Source organism: Nerophis lumbriciformis, linkage group LG20 (genome assembly GCF_033978685.3).
Source record: "Nerophis lumbriciformis linkage group LG20, RoL_Nlum_v2.1, whole genome shotgun sequence".
In the NCBI taxonomy this organism is placed as follows: Eukaryota; Metazoa; Chordata; class Actinopteri; order Syngnathiformes; family Syngnathidae; genus Nerophis; species Nerophis lumbriciformis.
Genome location: NC_084567.2, coordinates 14,592,501 through 14,608,498, shown reverse-complemented (window position 1 = coordinate 14,608,498; position 15,998 = coordinate 14,592,501). Strand labels below are relative to the sequence as shown.

General features: G+C 39.2%; 1 protein-coding gene across 1 annotated transcript in view; it reads left to right on the top strand.

The window, feature by feature from the left end:
* Positions 1–353: 353 nt before the first annotated feature.
* The window catches only part of imp4 (IMP U3 small nucleolar ribonucleoprotein 4), a 23,431-nt gene continuing 7,786 nt past the window's right edge, over positions 354–15,998 (top strand). The window contains exons 1-4 of the mRNA XM_061980516.1: positions 354–753; positions 1,139–1,247; positions 12,006–12,089; positions 12,156–12,265. Coding sequence (XP_061836500.1) covers positions 751–753; positions 1,139–1,247; positions 12,006–12,089; positions 12,156–12,265 — 306 coding nt within the window. The 5' untranslated portion in view covers positions 354–750. The remainder of the gene's footprint in view (positions 754–1,138; positions 1,248–12,005; positions 12,090–12,155; positions 12,266–15,998) is intronic.

Here is a 15,998-nt window from a genome sequence, read left to right as displayed (position 1 = left end):
TATACTCTGACACCGGAAGTTTTTATTTTCAAAGTAAAAGCAGGGATCCTACGGTACCCGTGTGTCTGGCTAAACAGAACATTATTTTAAACGAGGACTGACATCGACGGGAATCTAAGCACAAGTAACACGAAAGCGGAGGCAAAAAGTACTCAAATAGGCACCATACAACATTTCACTATTTTTACCATGTCTTTGATTTTTACAGTCCGCTGTCATGTCTTGAAATCAGTACTTCCGGTTTTAAACCACTTCCGTGTTGGTCTGTTTTTTTCCCCGTTTCTGTCATGTGAGTCGATATTTCTCTAGATGTCCTTCCTTGTTGCCTCATGTCTAAAATTATTCATTTTTAGGGCTCTGAAGAATATTTTAGCCAGAGTCACAAGCACACGGTTACCGTCGTAGTTATCCCCGCTTTTACTTTGAAAAAAGAAACTCTTAGTGTCCGCAAATTGAAAGAACATTTCGTTTTATTTTAAAGGAAATACGAAATAACCAATCTATTTTTGTTTTTCAATTTACATTCTTTAAAAGAACATTCAATGACCAAAACACTGGCTTTTGTACCGCATTTAGGACGTCTCAGGTGTTTCCTTTTGCAACTTCGAGGTCTTATTTTGAAAGGTATGTTTCCTGTTAGTATCAACCGCTCCTATTGGTTCCCTTGTTGACCAATGACCCGCCTTGTTGGTCACGTTGTTCCGGACCATGTGAGAAGTTGCTAGCGCAACAGCTAGCTAAAGAAAAAACATGGTAAGTTTGATTGTTAGACTTTAAATGACTCTTCTCTCATATTCAGGCATTAATAAGTCAAATATAGATTATTAACTTATTTAAAACGAGACCATGTTGCTCACAAAGATAGCTTTTGCTAAAGCGCAATGAATGTTTGCTAATGCTGCCCTCGTGAGTAAAATGTAGTCACTCATAAAATGTTCTTTCTTCTTTCTTTCTTTAGTTTATTTTGAACATGAACACACTTGCAGTATAATACATCACACAGTTTCATATCATTTCACTTTACATCATGTCCGAAAAGAAGTAGGAAGAAGCAAAGCTTATTTAATCCTACCCCTGTAATGTTGTTTTAATGTTTGTATAAAGCATGTAGATGACTATTATTGTGTTTCTGTGTTAGATCCGAAGAGAGGTGAGGTTGAGACGGGAGTATTTGTTCCGAAAGGCACAAGAGGACAGACTACGAACAATTGAAGAGAAAAAACAGAAGCTCAAGGGGGCTCTCGATGGTATGTAAACATGTAGCGTGTGTGTGTGTGTTTTACAGTGTTGGCACTAGGCATTTTCAAAATGGGGTTTGATTCATTGATTGATTGAGACTTTTATTAGTAGATTGCACAGTACAGTACATATTCTGTACAATAGACCACTTCTTGGCACTCAGCATCAAGGGTTGGAATTGGGGGTTAAATCACCAAAAATGATTCCCGGGCGCGGCACCACTGCTGCCCACTGCTCCCCTCACCTCCCAGGGGGTGAACAAGGGGATGGGTCAAATGCAGAGGACAAATTCCGCCACACCTCATGGTAAATGGTAACACCCGAATAAGTTTTTCAACTTGTTTAAGTCGGGGTCCACGTTAACCAATTTATGGTACAAATATATACTATCAGCATAATAGTCATCACACAAGTTAATCATCATCAGAGTATATATACATTGAATTATTTACATTATTTACAATCAGGGGGTTGGGGCGGGGGGGTTAGGTTTGGTTGATATCAGCACTTCAGTCATCAACAATAATATCATCTGAGAAATGGACATTGAAACAGTGTAGGTCTGACTTCGTAGGATATGTACAGCAAGCAGTGAACATAGTGAGCTCAGAAAGCATAAGAACAAGTATATACATTAGATTATTTACATTTGATTAATTACAATCCGGGGAGGTGGGATGTGGTGGGGGGAGGGTGTTAGTCTAGGGTTGTAGTTGCCTGGATGTGTTCTTTTAGTGCGGTTTTGAAGGAGGGTAGAGATGCACTTTCTTTTACACCTGTTGGGACCCAATCAAGTCATAAAAATGGGGTCCCAAAGTACATTTATGGGGGTCCCACTTTTTTGTAAGCGTTTTGAAAACAAATGATAAATGTATGCATTATGCTGTTATATCCATACTTGCCAACCTTGAGACCTCAGAATTAGGGAGATATTCAAAAGGCCCGCTGGGGGCGGGATATATATATAGATATATATTTAAATAAAAGAAGAAGGATAGGGATGATGTTCGTTAAGAAATTATCGATGTCGATGCCATTAGCGAATCCTCTTATCGAACCGATTCCTTAACGAATCCAGATAGGTTGTTGTGTGTGCACTGAGTTCCAAAAGCCATAGATGTATGGATATACATCCTTCTGATTAGCAGTAGTGATTTTACATGGCGATTTCAACACCTCCAAATGTGTTATTGAAAACTACGGCTTAAAGGGGAACATAATCACCAGACCTATGTACGGTAAGTGTCAATATATACCCGATGTTGCAGAAAAAAGACCATATATTTTTTTAACCTATTTCCGAACTCTAAATGGGTGAATTTTGGCGAATTAAACGCCTTTCTATTATTCGCTCTCGGAGCGATGACGTCACAACGTGACGTCACATCGGGAAGCAATCCGCCATTTTCTCACTTTCGTCGGTGTGTTGTCGGAGGGTGTAACAACACGAACAGGGACGGATTCAAGTTGCACCAGTGGCCCAAAGATGCGAAAGTGGCAAGAAATTGGACGAAATTTGTTCAAAATACGAGGGTGTGGAAAAGCCGACGAAATGGTCAGTCGTTTGTTCCGCACACTTTACCGACGAAAGCTATGCTACGACAGAGATGGCAAGAATGTGTGGATATCCTGCGACACTCAAAGCAGATGCATTTCCAACGATAAAGTCAAAGAAATCTGCCGCCAGACCCCCATTGAATCTGCCGGTGTGTGTGAGCTATTGAGGGACAACGGACCTCGGTAGCACGGCAAGCAATGGAGGCAGTTTGTTCCCGCAGACGAGCGAGCTAAACCCCCTGGATGTCTTGGCTCACACCGTCTCTTATGCCACCGAAGATGATCAAGAGAAGAATATCGACCCTAGCTTCCCTGGCCTGCTGACATCAACTCCAAAACTGGACAGATCAGCTTTCAGGAAAAGAGAGCGGATGAGGGTATGTCTACAGAATATATTAATTGATGAAAACTTTATTCATTACTCGCGGTTTTACGTAAATTATTATACATAAACTGTGTTTACCAATAATTTAGCTTAAAAGCATTATTTTTTTTCAATCATTCGAGTACTTTCCGGTAGTCTTGTGTAATGCAGTATTTTGTGTCTATTTAGGTATGGTTAACCTGAGTGCTGAAATCGTGGAAAAATATATGTTCTTAGCGCGCCTGAAGTGGGCTGTCTGCACTCTCAAAGTGCATGTTGTTGCCAAATGTATTTCATATGCTGTAAACCTAGTTCATAGTTGTTAGTTATTATCTTATCAGACAGTGTTAAGCCGCTGAAATCCGAGTCTGAATCCGAGCTAATGTCGCTATACCTTGCTGTTTGTTTGTATTGGCACCACTGTGTGACGTCACAGGAAAATGGACGGGTGTATATAACGATGGTTAAAATCAGGCACTTTGAAGCTTTTTTTAGGGATATTGCGTGGTAAAATTTTGAAAAAAACTTAGAAAAATAAAATAAGCCACTGGGAACTGATTTTTAATGGTTTTAACCCTTCTGAAATTGTGATAATGTTCCCCTTTAAGAGGCACATTACAGACAGCTGTTGTGTAAAAAGTACAACACTTACAGTATAAACACTATGTAGGACTTAACGAAAGACATTCAACTTTATAGTAGAGATGATGTTCGAAAACCGGTTCTCCCGATGCTTCGATAAGAAAAGAACCGATTCCATGGATTCGAATCCTTTTTTGAGAACCGGTTCCCGTTATCGAAGCCACTATACCGTATTTTCGTGACCATAGGGCGCACCGTATTAAAAGGCGCCGTGTCAGTTACGGGTGCTATTTCTGTATTTAACGCATAAATAAGGCGCAGCGTATTTTTGGGCGCAGGCATGGTTAAACATACGCTAGCATGCATGGACGCTGTTTTAAAAAGGCAGCAGGAGCAAAGCTGAGTTCGGTTGTACTTTATTGAAGTATTTATCAATGTACTCTAGGGCTGGGCGATATATCGATATACTCGATATGTTGCCGGTTTGTCTCTGTGCGATACAGAAAATGACTATATCGTGATATTCGAATATACGTTCTTTCGCAGTTGCTTTTAGCTGCGGGCACTACACTACAGGCGTTTCTCACTCTTTCTTGTCTCTCCTTCTCACAGAGACATAAAACAAGCGCACCTTCTTACATACGTCACATACTGACGCGCGTGCAACGTCACACGCCCTCGCCGAGCAGAGAGGTAGCGACATGGGTAACGTTTGCAGTGGTGGCTGCTAACGGAGCGGTGCGAGTGGTAATATGAGAGAAAGAAGGTGCGAATCTGGTAACAAATGAAGGAAGAATTAATTCTCAAGAAAAACAGCACAGGGGCCATCATCTGGCGGTGGTTTGGCTTCAAGCGAGAAGATGTTTTACAAGTATGCGGCAAAAGCATTGCTACAAAAATTAGCAGCATTGCTAATGTATAGCACCATTTGAAAAGTCACCCGCTAGAGAATGAAGAGCGCTTGAAACTGCAAGTGAACATCTCGGCCGGTGCCACACCCACAAAATGCCCACGCAACTATTTCCACATCAACAACGTATGAAAAAACTAGTCAACAACAGGAGATAACGTCCGCAGGAACCTACCACACAGCGAAGGACATACACTATTTGATTTCCTATTATGCAGCTCATTTTTATTTGACAGTTATTGAAATATCTTGTGTAACATCATGCACAAAAGTGCACTTTATTTGTTTTAAACTATTGTAGTGGTGTTCTGTACAAAAAGTGCACTTTAATTTAGTGTTTTTTTGATATGTCATCTTAGTGACATCATGCACAGAAGTGCACTCATAGCTTGTTTTAAAATGTCTCTGACAATCTTGCACTTTCTGTTTTGGAATTTATATGAATGTTTGTGCCACTGCTTAATAACTGTTTAATAAATACAGTTTTGGTAAATTGACTTAGTTGTGATTTCCCTCTCTGCATGAAAGTTTAAAATGAGCATATATTAATGCAGTATGAACAAGAATATTTTAATGTAGACACATAGAATCATCATACTGCTGTGATTATGTGCATCAAGTGTTCATTCAAGGCTAAGGCAAAATATCGAGATCTATATCGTGTATCGTGACCAGAGGTGGGTAGAGTAGCCAGAAATTGTACTCAAGTAAGAGTACTGTTACTTTAGAGATTTATTACTCAAGTAAAAGTAAGGAATAGTCACCCAAATATTTACTTGAGTAAAAGTAAAAAGTATGTTGTGAAAAAACTACTCAAGTACTGAGTAACTGATGAGTAACATACACACTCATATCATATATATATATATATATATATATATATATATATATATATATATATATATACATACATATATATACATATATATACATACATACATATACATTGATATATACAGTATATAATTTATATGTATTTATTTTGCTGTATTTGTTTACATGTTAAAGGTGTTTTAATGAATATACATGCATGTTTAACATATAGATTCCTTTCTTTCATGAAGACTAGAATATAAGTTGGTGTATTACCTGATTCTGATGACTTGCATTGATTGGAATCAGACAGTAGTGAGGAGAAGAAAAGTTCCTCCTTTCTGTCTAATACCACATGAAAGGGGTGGGTTTTTGGCATCTTATTTGTCCAGCTTCCATATTAGTTTTCATACACTTTACAAGAAATATATTGGCGTCAAACTCCTTAGCTTGCTAGCTTGTTTGCGCTGGCTTTCGGAGACTCTTGTTTTGAAAGCGCAGGCGCGATGGAGCGGCACTTTTATTGTGAAGACAGGAACGTCCTCATGTGCGGTCAGTCTTTAGGCTTTTGACGGGATGTACGGTTGAAATAAAAAAGTATCTTTTTTCCTTCACACTTTTGATTGATTGATTGGAACTTTTATTAGTATATTGCACAGTACAGTACATATTCCGTACAATTGACCACTAAATGGTAACACCCCAATACGTTTTTCAACTTGTTTAAGTCAGGTCATGTGACCACCTGGCTCTGTTTGATTGGTCCAACGTCCCCAGTGACTGCATCTGATTGGTGGAACGAAGTGAAACGTCACCAGTAAGGCGGGCACTTTGAAGGTCTGTCTGACAGACCAAAACAAACAAAGCGTGCATTAACAGATCGATAAAAATTAGTAGCGAGTAGCGAGCTGAATGTAGATAAAAGTAGCGGAGTAAAAGTAGCGTTCCTTCTCTATAAATATACTTAAGTAAAAGAAAATATCTAAGAGTATGTTTCATTAAAACTACTCTTAGAAGTACAATTTATCCCCAAAGTTACTCAAGTAGATGTAACGGAGTAAATGTAGCGCGTTACTACCCACCTCTGATCGTGACATATCGAGATATTAATAAAAGGCCATATCGCCCAGCCCTAATGTACTCACATTATTTTTTGATCAATCCTCATCCATCAAAGTCCTCATCTTCTGTGTCTGGGCAAGTTCTCCATCAAACACACCATATTCCCTCTCCTCATTTTCAACGTCAGTCTTGTTGTCGTGGGGCTCCTCGGAAAAGATGCCGGCTTTTGCGAAAGCTGGAACAACAGTGCAAGCAGACACGTTAGCTCAAGCATCCACCATCCATTCACAAATTGTGGCGTAACTCGCCCGACGCTGCCTCCCAGTTTTGGTGAAGCTGTGTTGGTCTGTCATCCATCGCTCCCATGACGCTCACAACTTCACTTTGAACGTCCTGTTTACACCCATGTCCAGCGGTTGGAGTTCCTTCGTCATGCCTTAATGACGACTCCAGGTGGAAACTTTTCTTTCGGTAGCGTCTTCCCCTTGAAAATCACCATAGGTGGCAGTTTCTGTCCATTAAAAGTAAAAGCCGACTTCTCTTGCCCCGTTGTGCGCATGGATTCGCTACCGTGCTGGTCCCCTTCTTCTCCACAGTGTGCTTCACCAGGATGTGGAAAGTGAGCGGCACCTCGTCCATGTTGGTGATGTGTTTGTCTGCAATTTTTTTATTTACAACGCACATAGCAGCACTATATGCTCACTGGGGGCGTGCCTTTAGTGTCCTCTCTCACCTGAAACCTTCACCCTTTAACGTTTGCATGCTGTCCTCAGTCACGTCCGCCTTTCCTCCATATAAACAGTGTGCCGGCCCAGTCACATAACATCTACGGCTTTTGGAACTCCGTGCACACACAACAACCTATCTGGATTCGATAAGTGATTCGATAAGGAATCGGTTCGATTAGAGGATTCAATAATGGCATCAACATCGATCATTTCTTAACGAACATCGTCCCTAGTTGTTGCGCAGCTTTTGTTTTCACTCATGTTGGTGAAACACAGGGGTGATGTCGCTTCAAGTGCGTGGCCATGCTAGATGTGTTTCCACTGTCATATGGCTTTCTTGTGCCACAGTGCCTACACACAGTCACGGTTTTATCCACTAACCTCTTTCCTTCATCATTGTAATTGACAGGGAAGGCAAAATGCTCCCATGCAGGGGATTTAAATGGCGCTGTGCTTTCAAGCTCCTCCGTTACCCCACTCGCCATGACCACGCTGTGTGTGGACTGCACATGCGCACAACTTTTTTTTTCATAAATTAAACCCGCGGCTCACATGTGTGCCGAATCTAAGATATTGATCCAAACGGATCACAGATTAATGTTGATCCGTTGCACCACTAGTAGGGATGTCTAGCCTGTACCGGTATTTTTTGGGGACCGGTTCCTAATTGGGTTAGTCCAAGAAGATCATTAAAATTCTGGACTAATGACGCAGCTACAAGGATTAGTTTTTACTAGAGATGTCCGATAATATTGGACTGCCGATATTATCGGCCGATAAATGCTTTAAAATGTGATATCGGAAATTATCGGTATCTGTTTCAAAAAGTAAAATTTATGACTTTAAAACGCCGCTGTACGGAGTGGTACACGGACGTAGGGAGAAGTACAGAGTGCCAATAAACCTTAAAGACACTGCCTTTGCGTGCCGGCCCAGTCACATAATATCTACAGCTTTTCACACAGAATTCACTCAGAAAAATGAAACATTGAAATCATCACTGGGTCTTTTTATTTACATAATGCACACACCACACAGACGTACAATAGCTGTCAACATTTAAAGGCCTACTGAAATGCGATTTTCTTATTTAAACGGGGATAGCAGGTCCATTCTATGTGTCATACTTGATCATTTTACGATATTGCCATATTTTTGCTGAAAGGATTTAGTAGAGAACATTGACGATAAAGTTCGCAACTTTTGGTCGCTGATAAAAAAGCCTTGCCTCTACCGGAAGTAGCAGACGGGTAGCGTGACGTCACAGGTTGTGGAGCTCCTCACATCCACACATTGTTTACAATCATGGCCACCAGCAGCGAGAGCGATTCGGACCGAGAAAGCGACGATATCCCCAATAATTTGAGCGAGGATGAAAGATTCGTGGATGAGGAAAGTGAGAGTGAAGGACTAGAGGGCAGTGGGAGTGATTCAGATAGGGAAGATGCTGTGAGAGGCGGGTGGGACCTGATATTCAGCTGGGAATGACTAAAACAGCAAATAAACACAAGACATATATATACTCTATTAGCCACAACACAACCAGGCTTATATTTAATATGCCATAAATTAATACCGCATAACAAACACCTCCCCCCTCCCGTCCATATAACCCGCCAATACAACTCAAACACCTGCACACCACACTCAAACCCACAGCCCAAAGTACCGTTAACCTCCCCAAAGTTCATACAGCACATATATTTCCCCAAAGTTACGTACGTGACATGCACATAGCGGCACGCACGTACTGGCAAACAATCAAATGTTTAGAAGCCGCAGCTGCATGCGTACTCACGGTACCGTGTCTGCGTATCCAACTCAAAGTTCTCCTGGTAAGACTCTCTGTTGTCCCAGTTCTCCACAGGCCAATGGTAAAGCTTGACTGTCATCTTCCGGGAATGTAAACAATGAAACACCGGCTGTGTTTGTGTTGCTGCAGTCGACCGCAATACACCGCTTCCCACCTACAGCTTTCTTCTTTGCTGTCTCCAATGTTCATTGAACAAATTGCAAAAGATTCACCAACACAGATGTCCAGAGTACTGTGGAATTTTGCGATGAAAACAGACAACTTAATAGCTGGCCACCATGCTGTCCCAAAATGTCCTCTACAATCCGTGACGTCACGTGCCGGCGTCTTTCTAGGCCTTTAATATGGCTTCCGGTCCGTCACTCAAATACTTCCGTGTTCAACTTTAGCATAAATAACAATTTCTATTGTTCCATATGCACGCCTACCTAACATGCTAATTGGGTTCATTGACATCATGAATGCCATACATAAATATAATTTCTTTATAATGTAATATGCTACTATTAATGGTTATTGGGGACAAGCAGTAGAAAATGAATGGATGATAAACTGAGTGTAATTGTAATAAATAGAAGCACAGTGAAAGATCTGTGTGGTCTTCTTCGGGTTCTTTTTATTCTTTCCTTTTATTTTGAAAGTCTTAAAGCAATATGGTTTGTAGATGAGCTCTACGTATACAGTAGGCCAGGGATGTCAAACTGGTTTTCATTGAGGGCCATATGGCAGTTATGGCTGCCATCAGAGGGCCGCTAGTAACAGCCAATAATGTATGAATTTGCCTCTGGATTTCATTCTTGTCAGACTGTCGGTTTTATAATAAAAACTTTACATTTACAAAATTTTACTGTAAAATATAATAATGGATACTATTAAAGGTTAAAAGGCATGTAATTTCAAGCAGTACATATATTTTTTTTTGTCAAAATGAAAAAAATCGATTACATGTAGAGAGAAAATATTAAGTACTTTATTGACACATATCATTTCCGGGTGTTTGCGGGCCAAAAGTATGCGTCTGCGTTCGGACAAGAGGCCTAAACGCAGAGATAAGTATGCGTTTATTAAGTATCTGTGTTCGTGTGGACATGGCCTTAACGAGGCAAAATGCCATAAAAAATTAACTTAGTGACTCAGCAAAAATTCCTCGAAAATAATTTGTAATCGAATTACTCGAGTAACGTTTCAGCTCTAGTTTACACAATTTACATCATTATCATTTACCGGTATCGATAAGGAATATCAATATGGGTATTGATAAAATGCTAACAAAATACAGCCTTCTACAACTCTTAGTGAGGGACTGTACAGTATGTATGTGTATGTATATGTCTGTATTGTACAGTATTGTACAGTATGTACCTGTATATGTATGTCTGTATTGTACAGTATGTATATGTATGTCTGTCTGTATTGTACAGAATGTGTGTGTGTGTATGTATGTCTGTATTGTACAGTATGTGTGTATGTCTGTATTGTACACAGTGTTGGGTTAGTTACTGAAAACCAGTAACTAGTTACAGTTACTAGTTACTTTATTTCAAAAGTAACTCCGTTACTAACTCAGTTACTTACACCAAAAAGTAATGCGTTACTGTGAAAAGTAATTATTTAGTTGTTTTTTTTAAGGCTCCCATTAATGCCCTTTATGCCTTCATTTCAGTACTGTTATTGCACTGGAGAATAATACAATCTGTTGATCAACCTGACATGCGTTTGCATCACTGAACTCAGAAAGCAATGTGGTCTACATACAACACACAAAGACAAAGATATGTTTCAAAGGGCCAATTTATTTCAGGCCAGAACAAATTGACAAAACTATTTTGAATAGCTGCAACATAATGGCACTTTAACTTTAACTTTAAGTAGATAGTATCCAATAAAACACACTCAGATCTTCTGTTTCTATCCGATACTAAATAAAAAATAACGTAAAATAACGCAGTAACGCATCATGTAGTAACGGTAACTGAGTTACTGAACATAAAAAAATAACGCGTTAGATTACTAGTTACCGCCGAAACTAACGGCGTTACAGTAACTCGTTTGTCCCAACACTGATCGTACAGTATGTGTATGTATGTATGTCTGTATTGTACAGTATGTATGTCTGTATTGTACAGCATGTGTGTGTGTGTCTGTATTGTACAGTATGTTGTATGTATGTCTGTATTGTACAGTGTGTGTTAAAGTTAAAGTACCATTGATTGTCACACACACACACACACACACACACACACACACACACTAGGTGTGGCGAAATTATTATCTGCATTTGACCCATCACCCTTGATCACCCACTGGGAGGTGAGGGGAGCAGTGGGCAGCAGCGGTGGCCGCGCCCGGGAATCATTTTTGGTGATTTAACCCCCAATTCCAACCCTTGATGCTGAGTGCCAAGCAGGGTGGTAATGGATCCCATTTTTAAAGTCTTTGGTATGACTCGGTCGGGGTTTGAACTCACAACCTACCGATCTCAGGGCGAACACTCTAACCACTAGGCCACTGAGTAGGTGTGTATGTGTCTGTATTGTACAATGTGTATGTGTCTGTATTGTACAGTATGTATATGTATTTATTGTACTGTATGTATGTCTGTATTGTACAGTATGTGTATGTATGTCTGTATCGTACAGTGTGTATGTATGTATGTCTGTATTGTACAATATGTGTATGTATGTCTGTATTTTACAGTATGTGTGTGTGTGTGTATTGCAGAGTGTGTGTATGTGTCTGTATTGTACAGTATGTGTGTATGTATGTTGTACTGTATGTATGTATTGTACAGTATGTATGTCTGTATTTTACAGTGTGTATGTATGTATGTATTGTACAGTATATGTATGTATGTATTGTACAGTATGTGTATGTATGTATGTATTGTACAGTATGTGTGTATGAAAGACATGAGTCATGTTTAGTTCTCCCCTCTAGAAAACCTGGTCCTGCCAACGGAGGTACGCAAAGAGGCGCTGCAGCTGCAAAAACTCCTGGAGTACGATGACGACGGTGCAGAAGGTGAGAGCCTCGTCTTGCCGCTAACGCCATACCTCAGTCTTACGCTCCTCCAAATCCATCCTCCAGGTGTCAGCTCGCACATGGACGACGAGTACAAATGGGCTGGAGTTGAAGACCCTAAAATCATGGTGACCACGTCCAGAAAACCCAGTTCCAGACTCAAAATGTTTGCCAAGGTCAGGCCCGTATCATTTGTCAGACATTGTCCCAATTGTGAAACCACATTCATAACTGTGGCTGTAGGCAACCCCCTTAGTGTAGTTTTTATTAAGTTTCCTAAATGTCAGTAGCTGCCAACTTCTGAATCATCCACCTACTGAGAATGAACGTTTCTTTTGTGTTTTATAGATGAAATACCCCAGCTGTAATCCTCATGAACACACGTTTTAGTCCTGCAAACCAGGGTTCCCCAACCTTTTTTCCACCAGGGACCGGTTTAATGTATGCATTATTTTCACGTCTGGCAGATAAAAATAGCAAAAAAATTAGCGTGAAAAATCAACACACCATAACGCTGAAGTAGTGGGAGACCTGGGCGTGTTTCTTTGCAAAGACGTGGTCCCGGCATGTTGATGGCATATAGGTACTATTTACTTGTGTTTCTTAACCATAGGGCCGGTGTTGGGCCACGAGTGCCCCCTAGAATGTAATATATCGTTTTTTTCAGCTGTGGTCCCGATAGGCGGCAGCGGTACTCAGCTGTAATACACTTTTCCACCAATTGTGGCAGTAATGACAATATAAATCAAACAGAAGAAGTCTGGCGCTGATGTCATAGAGAAATTTCTTAAGCGCAAAAATTATGACTAAATTTGTGAAGCTGTATTTTCATTTGCACTTTAATTTTATTGACAGTTAAGTTAAGAAACATTTATTATTAATTTAGTTTATTTATTTTAGCACAACATAATACATATTGTATGTAAATGTGTTGTTTATTTGGTTAGTACTTCTTTTTCTAATCTGCCTGACCTAAGCCTAAGGTTTATTTGTTAAATTAATAATAATCTTTGTGACGAACACATGCTTTTATATAATTTGACATGGTAGTGAACTGTAAGTAGGTAAGATATTATTGAATATGATCAAAATCAAGAGTAAGATGACTAATTCAGTGTTGATATTGGAGTGATCTCCGGGCCCCTCTGTATTGGAAAAGTTGGGTCCTGATGTCGAACAGGTTAAGAACCCTCAAAATATAAAATGACCCTGCAGCTGGAATCTAGCCTTTGGCTGCAATCTGGCACGTGAACATTTGATATGTTCATTAATGTGCATATACCTATCAGGAGTTGTAATATACATCCATCTTGAATGTTTCTGTGCGGCCCGTTGCAAATGCGGTACCGGTCCCTAGACCGGTGGTTGGGGACCACTGCTGTAAACCACAGGTGTCAAACTCAAGGCCCACTGCATCGTTATACGTGGCCCGCGCAAGCATGGAAATATCGCGCGTCGTCAATGTTTTTACTAAACCTATTCCTTTTTTCAATTCTGACGGAGAAATTGCAAGTCATGTCTGTTTTTAGGATGCCTTTTTACATAATGAAAATACATGAATGTGGCCCCCACCTACTTTGGCTTTTTAGTATGCGGCCCTTGGTGGGAAAAAGTTTGTACACTCTTATATTAACATATATGCCCAATGTTTTTTATTAGAATCAAATGCTTGCAAGTACGTTACCCATTAATTTGGACGTAAATAAATATTTAAATACATAGGGAATTGTGTAATGATATCATTAGATTTTACATTAGAATTAATATATACCGTATTCACTGTAAAAGTGTCCCTCAGAGAGCAGCCATAACTGCGATGTGGCCCTCAATGAAAACCAGTTTGACACAATATGTTACAGTGTTGGCGCTAGGAATTTTCAAAATGGGGTCCCAGGGACCCCATCAAGTCATAAAAATAGTGTCCCACAGTAAATTTATAGGGGTCCCACTTTTTTGTAACCGTTTGAAAACAAATGATAAATGTACGCATTATCCTGTTATAACTCACATTCTATATTGTGTTTTGAAAAATGTTGTCATTTACGTTACTCAATTCATTAAAAAAATAATACAAAAGAAAACAAATGTTTATGCATATGTAAATGTATTCAGTTATAAACATTCATTTACTTGCTTCTTTCCTTCATGAATACCGTTATGGGTATTACATATATCAAAATCAAGTACCTACTGTACTGTTTACTTGTTGAAATACCCTTTTTAGAGCTAAAAATCTACCCAAATGACCACTTTGCTGCTGTCAAAAATTGATTTCAAGTAATATTTTGATATTGAAACATCTTAACTCTGCATATTTTACTAGAATACCCTTATGAGCATTACATATATCAAAATCAAGTACCTCCTGTACTGTTTACTTGTTGAAATACCCTTATAGAGCAAATATCTACCCAAATGACCACTTTGCAGCTGCCAAAAATTGATTTGAAGGGTATTTCAAAAGTAAACAGTACAGTAGGTACTTGATTTAAATATATGTATTGCTCATAAGAGTACTCTAATAAGATATGCGTGTGTAAATATGCGATGTGTAAATATCAAAACATTACGTTGAATCACTTTTTGTCAGTCAATATTACATTTAATGAACATTTTACATAAATGAATACATCCAAACACTTTATAAATATTTATTATGCGCATGAAGAAATAACAGTTACAATTGTATGTATCTTCCAAACTAGGGTTGTACGGTATACCGGTATTTGTATAGTACCACGATACTAATGAATCATATTCGGTACTATACCGCCTCCGCCACCCCCCCTGGTCCCCCGTCGTCGTCACGTTATAATTGCTGGTTTACGAGCAGACGGGCATGTTCGGCAGCGCACAATCACAAAGTACTTACAAGCAGAAAATGTGTGTAGACAGAAAAGGGAGAACAGACGCATTTTGGCTTAAAAACTAACGATAAAGGTGAAGTTATAACACTGAAACGCCCTCAGGAAGAGTTGCTTTAAGACATGGCTAGCGAGCTAGCGGCAATTGTCCATTCGCAGTCTGCAGGGTTTTAGCTACTTCTAAATCACTAATCCTCGCCTCCATGGCGACAAATAAAGTCAGTTTCTTACAAGGATCATCCCTGCAGGACGAGGAATAGCTAAACATGCTTCACTACACACCATCGCTCCCGGCGTCAAAATGTAAACAAACGCCATTGGTGGATTTTTACCTAACATCCACTGTAATGATACCAAGTACAGGAGCGTATCTAGTCAATATTGCTATAATTATGTCGATATTTTTTGGCATCACATCTTCTTTCTTTTAAAAAAAATTTATATTATGTTTATAAACTCAGGAAATACGTCCCTGGACACATGAGAACTTAAATTATGACCAATGTATGATCCTGTAACTACTTGGTATCGGATTGATACCCAAATTTGTGGTATCATCCAAAACTAATGTAAAGTATCCAAACAACAGAAGAATAAATGACTATTACATTTTAACAGAAGTGTAGATAGAACATGGTAAAAGAGAAAGTAAGCAGATATTAACAGTAAATGAAGAAGTAGATTAATAATTCATTTTTTACCACTTGTCCTTAATAATTTTGACAAAGTAATAGAATGGAAAATGACAATATGTTACTGCATATGTCAGCAGCTAAATTAGGAGCCTTTGTTTGTTTACTTACTAATAAAAGACAAGTTGTCTAGTATGTTCACTATTTTATTCAAGGACAAACTTGCAATAAGAAACGTATGTTTAATGTAACGTAAGATTTTAGGTTAAAATAAAGCCAATAATGCAATTTTTTGTGGTCCCCTTTATTTGGAAAAGTATCAAAATAAATTTGCTACCGGTACCAAAATATTTGTATCGGGACAACATTATTCCAAACAAGAAAGAGGTTTAATCACATCAACATCGGACTAA